The sequence below is a fragment of the Delphinapterus leucas genome, chromosome 1, assembly GCF_059928025.1.
Source record: "Delphinapterus leucas isolate spDelLeu-1000000601 "Yukka" chromosome 1, BTC_Dleu_Yukka2, whole genome shotgun sequence".
Lineage (NCBI taxonomy): Eukaryota > Metazoa > Chordata > Mammalia > Artiodactyla > Monodontidae > Delphinapterus > Delphinapterus leucas.
The window spans coordinates 44,740,923-44,758,414 of NC_143129.1; the positions used below are offsets into that span (position 1 = coordinate 44,740,923).

The 17,492-nt window shown below is 35.5% G+C and overlaps 1 protein-coding gene across 3 annotated transcripts in view; it reads left to right on the forward strand.

The window, feature by feature from the left end:
* The window catches only part of SYT14 (synaptotagmin 14), a 244,933-nt gene that overhangs the window by 134,590 nt on the left and 92,851 nt on the right, over positions 1 to 17,492 (forward strand). For all 3 annotated transcript variants that reach the window (XM_022593470.2, XM_089909307.1, XM_089909303.1), the window contains one exon: positions 16,005 to 16,276. In XM_022593470.2, coding sequence (XP_022449178.1) covers positions 16,005 to 16,276 — 272 coding nt within the window. The remainder of the gene's footprint in view (positions 1 to 16,004; positions 16,277 to 17,492) is intronic.

A 17,492-nucleotide genomic window follows, 5' to 3' on the forward strand; every position in this document is an offset into this window, starting at 1 on the left:
AATAAAGCTGATATAAACATTCATGCACAGATTTTTGCACAGACATACATTTTCAGCTCAGTTGGGTAACTATCTAGGAGCGCAGTTGCTGGATTGTAAGGTAAGACTATGTTCAGCTTTGTAAGGAATTGTCAACTAAAATGATTGTAGCCATTTTGCAGTCCCACCAGCAATGAATGAGAGTTCTTGTTGCTCCACATCCTCACCAGCATTTGATATTATCAGGTTTTTTAAAATTGATTTTTACTGGAGTATAGTTGCTTTACAATGTTGTGTTAGTTTCTGCTGTACATCATCCCTTTTTATGGCTGAATAATATTCTCTTGTATGTATATACCAGATTTTTCCAGTTTTAAAGTATTATTAAGCACACACAGAGAATGTGTGGTAGACACTATATGTGGCCTACAAAGTCTAAAATATTTATTTTGTGTGGTCTGTTAGAGAAAGCTTGTTAGTCCTTGATTTTGATAATTATGCTAAATCTAAATGATTTAAATATGCCAATTAAAAGGCAAATATTGTCAGATGAGTTTTTTTAAAGCAATATTCAAACATATATTGTGTATGAGAAACCTAATGTAAATATAAAGGCATAGATAATTTAAAAGTTAAAGGATAGAAAAAAATGATATACCTACCATGCAAACATGAATTCAGAGGAAGCTGAGAAGGCTGTATTAATATCAAAGAAGACTTTAGAATAAGTATTATTATCAGGGATAAAAGGGACATTTCCACAAGAATTTGAGTCAATTCATCAAGAAGACATAATAATCCTAAATAACAGCTTCAATAAACTTGAAGCAAAGGAGAAACAGAAATTCACAATTATATTATATTCAGAGATTCAGTACTTCTCTCGGTAATGAATAAGAGAAGTAGACTGAAAATCAATAAGGATGCAGAAGACTTCAGCCACAAAATCAACCAGTTTTTTTTTTGTTGACATTGATAGAACACTCCACTCAGAAGTAGCCAAATACACTTGATGGAGAAATGTTTTTGACTATATTCAACTTCGATTCATGATAAAAACCTTCCATCAAACTTTTTCAGTCTCTGATTACAGGCTCTAAAAAATAACAAAATTTTAAAATCCCACAAGACTAATAATATTTAGTGGTGAAATATTGAATGCTTTTTTTTTTTTGGTAAAATCCAGTATATGACAAGAATTTCCACTCTCACTACCTCTATTTAGTGTTTTTAATTGAGAGTCTAGCTAGAACAATAAGGCAAGGGGAAAAAAAGTCATAGAGCTTGGAAAGGAAGAAGTCAAACTATCTTTACTTGCAGATATGATTATATAGAAATTTCTAAGGAATTTTTAGGATATCAGGTCAATATACAAATATCAAATGTATTTCTATATATGAGCAAAAACAATTGGGAAATATGATTTTTAAAACAATATCATTTATAGTAGTATCATAAAACCGAATCCTTAGGAATAAGAGTAATAAGCAAGACACTGAAAACTACAAAACATTGTTAAGAGACTGTAAACAAGAATTAAATGTAGTGGTACAGCATGTTAATTGATTGGAAGATTCAATATTGTGAAGATGTTTATTCTCCCCAAATTGATCTGTAGATTAACTATGATCTCCATTAAAATTCCACCAGGCCTTTTTTTATTTGTAGCATATGACAGACTAAAATATTTATGGAAATGAAAGGGGCATAGAATAGTCAAAACTGTTATGGAAAAGAAGAGCAAAGTTAAAGGGCTTACACTACCTGATCTCAGGATTTAGTGTAAAGCCACAGTAATCAAGGAAGTGTGGTATTGGCACAAGGATAGACATATAATTAAGTGAAACAGAAGAGTCTAGAATGCAGACTCACATATATATGACAATTATTTTCAACAAGGTGCCCAGGTAATTTAATGAGGAAAAAAGTCTTTCGGTAAGTCGTTTAGGAACAACTGGATATCCATATGGAAAAAATAATAAACACCAATCCTTGCTTCACACCATACACAAAAATTCTAGATAGGTCATAAATGTAAATGGTAAAACTTATTTAATTACTAGAGAAGACATAGATAATCTTTGTGACTTTGCATTATGCAAAGATTTCATTGATAGGAATCAAAAGGCATGAATCATAGAAGAAAATTGGAATGACTGTGACTACATTAAAACTTTTGCTCTTCAAAAGATACTATTAATAAAATGAAGAGGCAAGCCACAGACTTGGGCAAAATATTTTAAATGTATTGCAAAGGAGAAATAGAAATTCACAATTATATTCAGAGATTCAGTACTTTTTCTCTCTTGGTAATGAATTTCTCGTTTGCAATAAATGCATGAAAAGATGCTCAAATCATTAGTCATTTAGGGAAACACAAACTAAAACCACAATGAGATATCACTACACAGCCAGTGAAATGCTTAAAATTTAAAAGACTATCAGTACCAAATATTGGTGAGGATGTGGAGTAAATGGAACTCTTATGCATTGCAGTTTGAATGCAAAATGGTAGAGCCAATTGGGAAACAGTTTGGAAAGATAAATTGTATCCCTACAGTAGAATACAGATTAACAAAAAGTAACAAACTTCTGATGGATGCAAAAACATAGTTGAACCTCAGAAGCATTTGCAGGAACTAAAAGATGCCAGATACAAAGGACTATATACTGTATGAGTCCATTTATATGATATCCTGTAAAAGGCATAACTATAGTGAAGGAAAGCAGATCAGTGGTTGGCCTGTGGCAAAACTTGTGGGAGACCAAGGGACATGAGAAAACTTTAGGGGAATGGAGACATTCTAAATCTCCTTTGTGGTGGTGGTTACAGAACTATATGCATTTGTCAAAACTCATTGAAGGATACATCAAAATGGCTGGATTTTATTGTCTACAAACCACAATAAAGAGGATTTTTAAAACGGAGAACTTAATTGTAATCCTCTAACTAACCATTATGGGAAGGCACTCTGAATTCCCCCTAGCACTGATTGGCTTCTAATACCTCTGTTACTGCTACCTGGTAAGCCTTGGGTGGTCTGTCTTTGCACATGTACAGCTAACTCTTGGTCACAGACTCATTGGGGTCGTCCACACAGACTTTGGAGGCCCCGTTCTCTGCACAGCTTTCTCCTTTTCAGTGCCCTGCCCCACCATTTCCAGCCACTTCAGCTGCCTCAAATCCTTCACTTCAAACTTCACACTTCAGCTGCCTCCTCAGCTCAGATGACTGTTTTGGCCTGCTTAGACTCTAATTCTTGTTCACAGAAATAATGTGACATGCTTTAATTAGAAGAGTTCTAAAATGTTGGACAGTTAGTGACATCTTGTAATATCGGCAATACTTTTATTTCCTTAATGTTAAAACAGAAAATACAGTTTGAGTTCATGGTCTGTAAACCCAGAAGTCTCACTGCCTTGCCAGTTAGGTTTGGGTCACATTGAGATCCCTCTGCAACAATTATTTTGCCCATTAAACAACAAAAATGTTTAAGGTAATATACTGTGTTTCAAGCTTTGTGTTGCTAGGCACTGCAGGTACGAAGGTGAAAGAGACAGTACCTGCTCTCTCAGGGAGCTCACAGTTCACAATATCTGAACAGATAAATACAATACAGTGTACACGATAGAAGCAAAGTGTGTTGTAGAAATATTTAGTAGGAACACTTAGGCTAATCTACATGCATGGATGTGTGTATTTGGGAGGAGGGTGGATACATTTGGGGGGTAGGTGATGAATACAACTGAGAAGGCTAGGAGAGAGTCAATGTGAAATGTTTATATTTTAAATCCTATTGGATAAAACTAGGAATTCCAATCTAAGGAGCAGAGCAAAAAAGTCAAGTAATGCAGCTGTTATACAACTTAGAAACTTCTTCTATCTGCGAAAGAATTCGAATATGTGAGGTTAAATTTTAGAAATCATGTTATCTGCTGCATATTTGTGTTTTAAACTATATTGGAAATGTAAATATTTTCAGGCACAAGAGCCATTCTAGGTCTGCCAGTCTTTCTTCTCCTAAGTTCTTACATCCGGCCGGACCCACTAATTGAGGCCAACTTTTATTCTAAGCAAAGTTGAAAACCAAACGGACTGCTACAAATTCTATCCGCTGAGAAGAGTTTCCTTTTTTCTTATCTTTCAGGGCCACCTCTGAAAGATTATAAAGATTATAATCCTATATAATACCAGAAAATTCCAGTTCTGCTGGTTTGGGGCATATCATTAGACATAATTTTTTAACCCTCAGTTTAACTAGTCATAGCATACTTTGAGACTGTGCATGCAGGTGAAGCAAGATACGGCACGAGTAACTATCATACCTCCCTGTGCCTTCAGAGCCTACTTAGTCCTCATGCAAGATCTGCCAATTCCCCTTGATGGTGGAGTACAGCTTGACATTCGTAACTCAATAGCTAGGTGATCACATGCCATCTGCTTCATACTGGACAGGTTGGATCACGTTGCTACCTGGTGTCCCTTGATCTTCCAGTTAGTCTCTGTTTGACACTAATATTTGGTCAGGAGCTGTTTCTCAACAACAAACCACTTTTCATTTCACTTGTGGAAGTGAGTATGATCTTTTATCAAAACCTAAGAGTCAAGAAATGAGAGGCAATGAATTGATTTTTGACTCAGAAAGTAGATGTGCTGAGTAAGATTGTACTGTTAGAAAGTCAGTAGCTACATGCGAAGTATGGTTTGAATCAGGAATTATTTCAAGCTACCAGGGAAATAAAGTAAGAAAGATTAGGGTTTCAAGGCATGGTGCAAAAATAATCTGAACTCTGTCTTCTAATAAAATGTGTTTGGAGATACGAAAACATCATAATTAAAAATATCTAAAGGCCTCCAATGCAATTCTACCATCAGAACTTCTCAATGATACTTTTAAGCATCATGACCTACTGCAGACATTTGAAGACCATTTGGTTTGCTGAGTCTTAAAGGTTACGTGTAGCGCTTATGCTACTGTACCTGGATCATCTGGAGAGACTTATCTTGCTCTGGGTGCTACTCAAAGCTAATAGCTTTTTATTTTACCTTATAAATGGATCAGAGCTATACATTCAGTTATGGAACATGCTGCTCTCAAAGTTTAAAGCGGCCAACCAAACTTTTTGTCTCCTTCTTAGTTGGAGGCAGACAAGGGGTAGCAAATTCTCTTTGACTTTGAGAGGAATATTCTAGCATACCCTGGATCCTCAAGAACTTTATTGAGGAGGCAAGCCCTGTGTTTTCTTAAGATTTAGTCCTCACTTCTGTTACACATGTGTATTTACCAAGAAACTTCATCTGTCAACTCTTCTACTCTTAGAAATCCTAATAGATTGCTGTCTTCTAGAGCAGGATCAAGGAGACGGAGCGTGGAATGTGGAGGCAGCCAAAGTCTCTGCAAAAGCAGAACACGGCATAGAGCAAGAATATTTTATTATGTTTCCCTGAAGCAGGGCAGTAGACGTATCTGTCCTTACCACATGTAAATAACCTGTTGCTTTTGTTCTCTCTGGATTATTATGAAGGGAAAAGCATTTGCTAAATTAAAGCTACATATCAAATACCAAGGCTGTGTTAATTTGCTCAGTAAGGAGGCTCCATCTGGAGTGGCAGCTCCAGTTAAGTCATCCTCTAAGTAACTTTATGATAATCTGCCATTAATTTTCAAGCCTATTAATTTTTGTAGAGGCCAAACTAGTGAAGGCAGTCACCAAACCTGCAATTCTCAAGTCTCTGACTGAGACTAATCTCTGCTTTTCCCTTGGGATGTCTTGTTGCTGGAGAAAGGAAACTGCAGTGTTTCCAATTGTCCCTTCCTGTAACATATAGACGCTGCTTGGAAAGCCAAAGTGTGGATTCTGCCAATTGCTCAGAGTACACATTCTAACTGTAAACCCAAGAACTGGAAAAAGAGCAGCAAGGTGATTTCTGAAATTTACTCTTAGATATTTGATATTATCTGATGCTATTATATGTGGAATTGGTTTTAAATTTCACTTTCTAATTGTTCATTGTGTGTATGTAGAGATTCAATTGATTTTTTAAATATTAATCTTGTATCCAGTGTCCTTACTAAATATGCTCACTAACTCTAATAGCTTATCTCTAAATTATTTTGCGATTTCTACATCACAGTCATCATCTAAGAGTAGTGACAGTTTTATTTCTTTCTTTCCAATCCCTTTACATCTTCTTTTTCTCACCTTATTACACTGGCTAGGACCTCCAGTACATTGCTGAATAGAGGTGGTGATAAAAGGCATCCTTGTCTCATTCCTGATCTCAGGGGTAAAGTTTTCAACATTTCACCAGTAAATTTGTTGTTTGCTATAGGACTTTCAAAGATACCCTTTATGAGTTAAAATAAATTGCCTTCAATTCCTTGTTTGCACAGAGATTTTTTATCATGAATGGATAATTAATTTCATCAAATGCTTTTTAAAATCTTTACTTTAAAATAATCCAGAAAGGATGTGTGTGGAAAATGGAAGGCATAAATGAAATACAGTGGTACAATTTTTAATAATTATTAAAGCTGGATAAGTAAAAAAACCAAAATCTGTTAACAATTATCACGTTACTTTTATTCTTTAAATGCAGTGAATTTGATAGATTAATTTTCTAATGTTAAATCCATATTGCATTTATAGAACAACTTTACAGTCCTTTTTACCACCTTGAGTCATTTGAGGGTAAATGGCTTGCTGATCTGATGCTTCTTTACCCCCAAATACATTAGTGTATATTTTTTACAAGTAAGAATATTCTCTTACATAACTGTAATCCAACCATCAAAAGTAAGACATTAATACTGATAAATTTTTAACATTTAATTCTTGGAACCCACTCAAGGTCAACAGTTGTCCAAATAATGTGCATTATAAAAGGATCTGGTTCAAAATCATGCCTTGCATTTAGTTACCATGTCTTGTTAGTCTCCCTCGGTCTAGAACAGTTCTTCGGTCATTCCCTTTTGGAGATTACACTTGTTTTTTAGAATATCTGAGTTTGTCTGATATTCCTCACAATTAGATTCAGGTAATGCATCTCTAGCTGGAAGTGGTACCATATTCCTCTCATTGCGTCTTATCAGGTAATGCACAATTTTGATTTATCCCGTTACTCAGAATGTTCAGTTTGATCTCGTCATTAAGGAGGTGTGTACCAGGCTTCTCTACTAAGTTACTCTTGATAATTAAGTCCTTTGTCAGAATGTATTTCTAACTACATAAATGACGTATTTCTCAAAATTCTTTCAGTTTATTCTTATATCTAGATGGATTCATGGTTTCCTCTTTTTCTCAATGTCTTATAATCGGTTACTATAATTATTTATTTTGAAGCTCAAATTGTTAGTGGGATTTGGTCAGTGTGAACCCCTTCAAGCTGGTTTCTTTGTCCTTTTGACACGACCCCATCATTCTTTGAGTGTGTCCTTAACTCTCAACACAAGAAGCTTGTCTAGGCTTGTCTTGTATTTTCCTTTTCTCAGCCCTGGAATTAGCCATTTCTTCATGGAGTTGTGGTTCCTTTTAGTGAAGAACTGATTGAAAAGCCAACATCTGGGCAATAGGTATGCTCATTGCTATCAAAGTGTTGTTCTTAAGCCCTCTCAGCAGGTAGAGCTAGTATACTCAGGAATGTGTGTGTGTGTACACACATTACATGCATATTTACACTATAGTTCTACCTATTACTAACAACCTGAGTTCACACTGATATCTTTTCATTCTAATCCAACACCACAGAGTTTATTCTAGTGTTTTCCCTTTCCATATTTGTAACTCCCTTTTCAAACACTGAAAGAACTGGCTCGCATTAACCATTATATATTGTTTAATCACCACCACACCACTCCCCATCACTCTGCACACATCCCCCTTTCACCCCATTTACGTTCCAGTATCACAGACAGCCTTTTCCACTCCTGGATGTCCTTGTAACCCTCAGAACATGGACTCTGACAGCCCAGGCCAGCTTGCCCGACATTGAATGTCCTCATCATCCTTCCTAAGCTCTGACTTCCTGCTTGGGTTCTGACCCCATACTGCAGGACGTCCTCTTTTCCCACTTGGGCTCAGACAGCGCACTCTAGGCTCTCCTCACACGTGGATACCCTCCCCATCCGACTGAGGTTCTGGTTTGCCTGTGTCAGGCCACCAGTTTGTGTGGATGCCCTCCTCAGCCTTCCTGGGCTTGACAGCCCACACCAGTGCCCCCTCCATGGCTCTGATCCTACTCAGGCTCTGGCCCCCCTTCCCTCGGTGTAGACACACTCCTCACTCTGTTTGGGCTCTGTTGCCCCAGACTAGGCTTCCTGTCCATGGGGAACCTTCTTATCCTGCTGAGGCTCTGGTTCCCTATGCTGGGCCTTTCTCATCCAGATTGGGTTCCATCATGCTGCATGGTGCTGCCCCATGTATGGATGTCCTCTTTGCCCTCCTTGTGCTCTGACACCTCACTTCTGGCCTCTCCCTGAATGAAGGCCCTCCTCACCCGACTTGTGCTCTGACATACGGCTCCGGGCCACTGCGGCTTCTTGTGCCACCACCAGGGCAGACCACTGCCTGCCTCTGCCCCACTGAAGAGCTTTAGGACTGATAAATTTCCAAGAAGGGAAGAACAAAGGGAAAGCTTGCTATCTTTTTAATGTCTACAGGATTTGAAATGATGTCCTCCTTTTTACTCTTGATATTAATAATTTATGCCATCTCTCTTTTGTTCCTGACTCGTCTCTTCTAGCAGCTTACTAATTTTATTAGTGTTCTCAGTGAATTTTATTTTGGTTTGCTGATGCTTTCTGTTGTATGCGTGTTTTCTCTTTTTGATTTCTGCTCCTAATTTCATTCCTCCTACTTTGTTTGAGTTTCACTTGTATGTTTTTAAAATTTTTAACGTCTTGAAATGGGTACTTAGATCATTGTTTTCAGCCTCCCTCTCTCCCCTGCCCTCCCTGGCATATGCATTTAAGCCTGTAAATATCCTTCTTAGCCACATTCCACAAGTATTTCTTTTTTTTGTTGTTAGTTTCTGCTTTATAACAAAGTGAATCAGCTATACATATACATATGTCCCCATACCTCTTCCCTCTTGCATCTCCCTCCCTCCCACCCTCCCTATCCCACCCTTCTAGCTGGTCACAAAGCACTGAGCTGATCTCCCTGTGCTACGCGACTGCTTCCCACTAGCTATCTATTTTACATTTGGTAGTGTTTATATGTCTATATATACACTACTGCTCTCTCACTTTTCCACAAGTATTTCTGTGGATTATTTTTAATATCATTATTTTCAATATGTTTTCTAATTTCTATTACGATTTCTTTTTTAATCCATGGGCAATTTAGAAGTTCATCTTAATTTCTTGTTATTTTATCTAGATATCTATAGATTTTTTAGTTATATTTTTGATTGTGATTTCTAGTTTAATTCCACTGTGGTTAGATAACATCCTTTTTACACTTCCAGTTTTGAGAAGTGTGTTGAGCCTTAATTTATTACCCAGTATATGACCAATTTTGGCAAGTTTCCCCAGGCATTTGAAAAGAAATATGAATTCTACAGATGTTGAATATTCACCACTTTTTAGAGTTGCAGTTCCCAAACTCTGAAAACCACTGTCTTAAAACATGATGTTAAGAACTACAGGTCATATTCCTGATATGCATGCATCCTGTTTTTGTCTAGAGTAGGAAGATACTTTGTCTTGTTTTGTACGTACCGTGCAATATGCAAGTGGAAAATTAAAATGCTTAAAATATATTCATGCATGAACCCTTTTATGGATATATCATTTCCATAAAATAGGGTATGAAATTTGGTTGTAAAACGAGGGATAAAGTAATAGTAGGGCATCATCATCATTTTGGTGTTTGATAGCCCCACAAAAAACTTCTTCCCAAGCCTGGATGTTTACAGTGTAATTTAACAACTCCGACATAACTTGTGTTATTTTATAAAAACAATTGTCTTAAAATGTTTGCAATAGCAATTCATTTTAAGCCAACTCTTAGTAATTACACTGTGTAGACAATATAAAGCAGTTATCAACTAGAGAAAAAGGATATTATTGCAAAAGTTAAAAAAGGAGAAATCCTCATAACTATCTTTTTTATGAAATTTATATTCCAGATACATTTGGTGTTCTTCACTTTGAAAAGTAAAGTGCAAGAGTAAACTGAAAAGGAAAGAGAAAAGTGTGTTAATATTATTTTCAAAGCTTTGAGGATTTATACAATAATATATAATTATATAAACCTACATATATACAATTTATATATTCCAATGTTTATGTATATTATATATATATCTCATTTATATGTTCCAAAATATTTTATATATTCCAATTCACAGCTTTAAAATTGTCTCTCTCAAATCCAGAAACAATATTGAAGTCTACCCATGGAACCTACTTAGCATCTTTAAATATCACTAAACTTCTTTGGGGTAACTTGTGCCTTGGTCTTCGGAGCACATTTACACTAAATCTAAATGAGAGCCAGACGACTGGAGCTCAGCTGTGTAAGTCCCATAGTTGGTGGCAACTAGGCAGGGACCTGATATATTAAAAGTAAACCAAAGGAAGTAAGGTATAACGTAATCACCAGACAGAAATTGTATCGTGCTGTCCACATAAAAAGAAAGCTCAGAGAAGGATTATTAAAGTGGAAAAAGAGCTACAGAAAGAGAAAATATTTTAATAAAAATGAAAACTGAAATCAACTGCCAGACTGATGTATAAGGAGGGCAAGGATCCTTTATCTTTCTCCTGCCTGGAATCTTTAGGCATCTACTTTTTCGTTTTGTTTTGTTTAATGTGTGTGTATTTTTATACTCCCATTAGTGTATTTTGGAACAGAAATATTGAGTCATTTTTTACTTTTCCCAGTTTTATTGAGGTTTAATTGACATACAACTTTGTATTATTGCAAGGTGTACAACATACTGGTTTGATATATGTAAATATTGCAAAATGATTATCACAGTAAGTTTAGTTAACATCAGTCACTTCACGTAGTTACAAATTTTTTCTTCTGATAAGAACTTTTATCTACTTTTATTCTACTCTCAACAAATTTTAAATATACAATACAGTAGTAGTAACTGTAGTCCCTGTGCTATACATTACATCCCCAGGACTTATTTATCCTATAACTGGAAGTTTGTACCTTTTGACCACCTTCACCCTTTCCCCCCCACCCTCATCCCTGCCATTTTTTGCCAACCACCACTGTTCTCCGTATCTATGAATTCAGTTTTTTTAGATATAAGTGACATCATACAGTATTTATCTTTCTCTTTCTGACTTATTTCACTTCGCACAATGTCCTCAAGGTCCATCCCTGTTGTCACAAATTGTAGGATTGCCTTCATTTTTATGGCTGAATAATAGTCTGTTGTGTGTATATACCACATTATCTTTATCCATTCATTCGCTGATGGACACTTAAGTTGTTTCCATGTCTTAGCTATTATAAATAATACTTCAGTGAATATGGGAGTGCACATATCTTTTCAAGATAGTGATTTCATTTCCTTCAGATAAATACCCAGAAGTGGAAATGCTGGATCATATGGTAGTTCTATTTTTAATTTTTTTGAGGAATCTCCATATTGTTTTCCACAGTAGCTTCAACAGTTCACACCCCTACCAACAGTGCACAAGGATTCCCTTTTCTCCACATCCTAGCCAGCACCTATTATCTCTTGTCTTTTTGATAATAACCATTCTGACAGGTGTGAGTTGATATCTCATTGTGGTTGATTTGCATTTCTCTGATGATTAGTGGTTTGAACACCTTTTCATGTACCTATTGGCCATTTGGATATCTTCTTTGGAAAAAGAAAGTTTTTACCAAAGACATTTTTTAGTTTCTCAACCCATTTTTTAATCAGATTGTTTTTTCACTGAGTTGTGTGAGTTCTTTATGTATTTTGGATATTAACACCTTATCAGATATATGATCTGCAAATATTTTCCACCATTCTGTAGGTCCTTTTAATTTTCTTGATTGTTTGCAGTGCAGAAGCTGTTTAGTTTGACGTAATCCTACTTGTTTATTTTTGCTTTTGTTGCCTTTGCTTTTGGTGTCAGATCAAAAATATTGTTAAGAACAATGTCAAGGAGCTTACCCACTATGTTTTCTTCTAGGAGTTTTATGGTTTCAGGTCTTACGTTTTGAGTTGATTTATGTATATGATGTCAGACAGTAGTTCAATTTCATTATTTTGCATGTGGCCGTTCAGTTTTCCCACCACCATATATTGAAGAGACTGTCCTCTCCCCATTGTATATTCTTGGCTCCTCTGTCATAAATTAATTGACCATACACGTATGGGTTTATTTATGGGCTCTCTATTCTGTTCTCTTGATCTATGTGTCTGCTCTTTTGCCAGTACCATACTGTTTTGATTACTATAGCTTTGTAATACACTTTCAAATCAGGATGTGTGATACTCTTTTTCAAAATTGCTTTGGCTATTTGGAATCTTCTGTGTTTCCATACAAATTTTAGAATTTTTTATTCTATTTCTATGAAAAAAATGCCATTGGAATATTGATAGCAATTGCATTGAATCTGTAGATTGCTTTGGGTAGTATGAACATTTTAACAATATTCTTCCAATCCATGAGCACAGAATATCTTTCCATTTTTATTTGTGTCTTCAACTCCTTTCATCAGTGTCTTACGGTTTTTAGTGTACAGGTCTTTTCACCTCCTTGGTTAAACTTATTCCTTGGTATTTTATTCTTTTTAATGCAATTGTAAATGGGATTTTTTTCCCTTAATTTCTTTTTATGATAATTCATTGTTAGTTGATAAAAACACAACTGATTTTTTTATATTGATTTTGTATCCACCAACTTTACTGATTATGTTTATTAGCTCTGACAGTTTTTTGGTGGACTCCTGATGGTTTTCTGTATATAATATTATGTCATCTGCAAATAGAGACAGTTTTACTTCTTCCTTTCCAATTTGGATGTCTTTTTTTTTTCTTGCCTAATTGCTCTAGCTAGGACTTCCAGGACCATGTTGAATAAAAGCAGTGAGAGTCAGCATCCTTGTCTTGTTCCCAGTCTTAGAGGAAAAGCTTTCAGCTTTTCACTGTTGAGTATGATGTTAGCTGTGGGCTTTTCATATATGGATTTTATTACGTTGATGTATGTTCCCTCTGTACCCAGTTTGTTGAGGGTTTTTATCATGAATGAATGTTGAATTTTGCAAAACGCTTTTTCTGTATCTATTGAAATATTATTTTTATATTTCATTTTGTTAACGTTTTTTATTACATTGATTGGTTTTCATATGTTGAACCATCCCCTGGAATAACTCCTACTTGATTATGATGTATGATCCTCCTAATATATTCTTGAATTCAGTTTATTAATATTTTTTTGAGGACTTTTGCATCTGTATTCATCAGGAATATTGGCCTGTAATTTTCTTTTTTTGTAGTGTCCTTGTCTGGCTTTGGGTAATGCTGGCCTCGTAAAACGAGTTTGCCAGTGTTCCCTCCTCACCTGTGTTTTATAAGAGTTTGAGAAGGACTGGTATTAATTCTTCTTTAAGTGTTTGATAGAATTCACCAGTGAAGCCATCTGCTCCTGGACTTTTGTTTGTTGGGAAGTTGATTACTGATTCAATATCCTTACTAGTAATTGGTTTGTTCAGATTTTCTATTTATTCATGATTCGGTCTTGGTAGATTGTATGTTTCTTGGAATTTATCCATTTCTTCCAGGTTGCCCAATTTGTTGGTATATAATTTTTCATACTAACCTCTTATGATCCTTTCCATATGTGGTATCAATTGTAATTTCTCTTCTTTCATTTCTAATTTGAGTCTTCTCTCTTTTTTTTTCTTGGTGAGTGGCATCTACTCTTTTCCATATAGATATGAACAGTGAAATGGATCCCATCCCCAGCTTCAATTTGATGGCTTCTGATTAATCTAAACCATTTATGGTAATCACATTCCCCCTACCACAGATGGGTTTAGAAATAGACATGTGACCCAGTTCTGTCCAGTGAGATCTGTGGGGTAATATGCTGAGAGACTTCTTGGAAAGATCATCTCTCTTTTTGAAAAAATTAAGGTAAAGGAAAAGATGGCATGCTGATTCTTAGAACCACTACATTGGGAATTTTTTGATTGACTTCATGGTACAGTAAGTACTTAGATATTACAATTTAACTTATAATTCAATGGCTGATTAAATATACATTTTAAAGGGAGAGAAGATGTTGTTTTAGTGATTTAAAAACTATCAGTAGAGAATATATTTAGAAACAACAGAAAATTCAAATATCAGGTTTTGTTGTGTTTTTTGTTTTTTGGCCATGCTGCGAGGCACGTGGGATCTTAGTTCCCAGACCAGGGATCGAATCCATGCCCCCTGCAGTGGAAGCGCAGAGTCTTAACCACTGGACTGCCAGGGAAGTCCCTGTTTTTGTTAACAAAGAGGGAATTATTTGTCTCAGGCATCAAGAAGTTTGGAGATAGCTACTTAGTGATTTTTCAGATGCTTCTTCATTATTCTTAGTTTTCATTCTCATGCTTGTTACTTCATGGTTACAAGATGAGTGCAGCACCTCCAAGCAGGAGGAGGGGGAAAGGCCAGTGGACAAAAGGGGCATGCCAGTTGAGTCTGCCTGCTTTTGTCAGAAAAACAAAAGTTTTCCTGGAAGCCCTGTTCTGAAATCTGGTTTATTGTGTTTTATTAGCTACTATTTGCAATCCATCTATTTAATCTATCTTCTCAAATTTAGCTTCAACTATATTAAGTCATTAACTTTTCTACTTTGTGCTTATGTTTTCTAAAGTGGGTATGTTAGACTCAGTAGGTGAGACATTTAATTTCTTTTTACAAAATTAGGGCTTCTGAGCAAATATGTAAATCTATGCTAAGTTCAATATTTTTCATTTGAACCAGACATTGTAGTAATTTTTCAATGAGTTTTATAGTTCTTATGTAAAGTTTTTCTAAGGAAGAACAGAAGACCTATTGAACATTTGAACTGAACTCCATTATAAGAATTACAATACAAACTACCTTTTTTCAGAGTCCCTTTTGAGAAAGGAGAGTCACAGTCCATTAAAGGAAGAAATGAGCAGTGTTTAAATTTAATATCTGTTATTGTGTCCAGGATTTATCTACACAGACTTAGCTATTCCTAAGTTGTATACTGAACTCTATTTCCTTACATACCCTCCTGTCCCCACCTCTATCCTGTTCACAGACATGTTTATTCTCAGTTATTTAGATAAATCATTACGGTAAAAGTTAAAAGCATAATTTAAGAGAGAAAGAAAATGTAGCTTCAAATTAACTGCTGGAGGTGGAGATGTGTGCTATGGACAAGGTGGAGCCACAACTTTAGAAGGAATACAGATTCAGGGTGTGGTGGAGCAGGGTGTGGCCTCTTTATAATGCAGACAGGGTGGAATGCAGACTCCAGGCTTTGCTGGGGATGGGGGAATTAGGCCTCCATTCAGAGTGCACCCATTCCAGGATTCTGGATCTAGGATAGATGTGGAAAAATAGTTTCCGACTCTGCTAAGATGAATGCTAGTTTAAGTTCATCTCAGTAATTGAAGACAATAAATGAGATTTATATTTGTTTCACCTACCATACTTTTACTATTGTGGCTAGAGAGGTCACAGATCATAAGGGAATAAATGAAGTTTGTATGCTCTAGGATTGTTTTGAAAGAAAGACCTAAATAAATCATCGATTTCACTAGTATTTTTTGCTCTCCCATTTTTATAGTATAAAACAGGGTCTCGTTAATATAACTTTTATTTTTCCTGATCTTATTATGCAGGAGGAGAGGAATGGGAAACCAGATTATTTGATTTCTGCATCTGAACTAGGGAAGAAGACAACTCATTAGTAAATCTAGTAGTTACTTTGCCACAGAATTTTAATCCAGTTTTTTTAAGTTATTACAATTATTGTGGACTGTACTGCATGTCGAGGCTAATTGGAAACAGTGACCAGATTCTTAATCATTATCAGGAAACTGCATTCAGAGAATGAGAAGAACACCCCCACTGGATGAATTGCAGCCACCACCATATCAGGATGACAGTGGTTCTCCCCATCTCTCATGTACACCCTCAGAAATTGGGGACAGTAAATGTGAATTTTCCCACTGCAGCAACAGTCCAAGATGCTCATATAACAAGTGTCCAAGTGAAGGAAGCACAGGTCATGAAATAGAAAGTTTTCATAATAAAGGATATGAAGAAGATGTTCCAAGTGACAGCACTGCAGTCCTGAGCCCTGAAGTAAGTAAAAGCACATAGAACTTTTAAAATGAATGTTATTTGGAAGATAATAATAACCCTGTGCTTATCCTCTTGGTCAGAAGGTTTTATCACTATCTTGTCCTTTATGGCTTATGGTACCAGTTTCTATTTTTATCCAGCAGATGTTTCAGGGCTGTCCCAACCATCCTTCAACTCCCTTTCAAAAGAGGACAGGTAGATAAAAATGAGAGCAATATGCAAGATATTGAGAAGTATCTTGCCTCAGGGTTCAACCTCAGTAGGGGTTTAAAAAATTTTTTTTTAACATTTTACATAAAACATTCTGGAATTACCCATTTCTTTTATCTTAAGGTTCCTACTTATGCTTGTGTTTATTTTTTAAATGATTTTATTTGGATATTTTTACTATTGGAAGGTGGCCCTTTAATGTTTTACAAGCCTTTCAGAATAATATCTGCATTTCCATACCATGGAATATGGAAGTTATGGATAAGTGATGCTCAGCTTTACTAATGAAATTTGAATTCATGGCATCATGCATTCAGAGAGGTTGGTTGGTTGTGTTTTAAGTTATTTCCTTTTTTTGGAGCAAAAAATGTGAAAACAACAACAAAAATAGGTGTGTTATACTTTTGAAGTCTTTCCATGTTCTAAAAGGGATTTGTTTTAATCTTTCAATGATGTTAAAAACTATAAAGGTAATCTAGAGGTTTTCATTAGGCAGTATTTACTTTTAGGTTTCCTTTTTTTTCTAGATGGCAAGTTTTTACAACTTTTGTCCCAGACACCATTTCATGATACTGCAGTGTGTCAGTGTTCTTACTAGGTGAATTTTTATCTACTGCCAAAATTAAATAATGAAAGTACAGCTCTGAATAGAATTTCCTCAAAGTTTTTCTTATATAATTTCTAGGAACACTTTTTATCTGTTACTACTCTTCTATTTCTAATATTATTATATAGTATCTAACTTATCTAACTTAGAAGGAAATTCTGCATTGGTATTATAAATTTAACATAGTAGTATTTCATCATTTTCCACAAAGAATATTTCTCCATGTTTTGTACCTGAGCAAATTTGAGATAACTATTTTATAGATTTGCAAACTATATAGATAGCCAGCACATAAACAGTGAAACCTGGATTGTGGAACTAACAACAACAATAATAGCTATCACCAGTTGTGCCAAGAACTTTTCTGTAAGCTTTACATAGCTCATTTAACTCTAACAA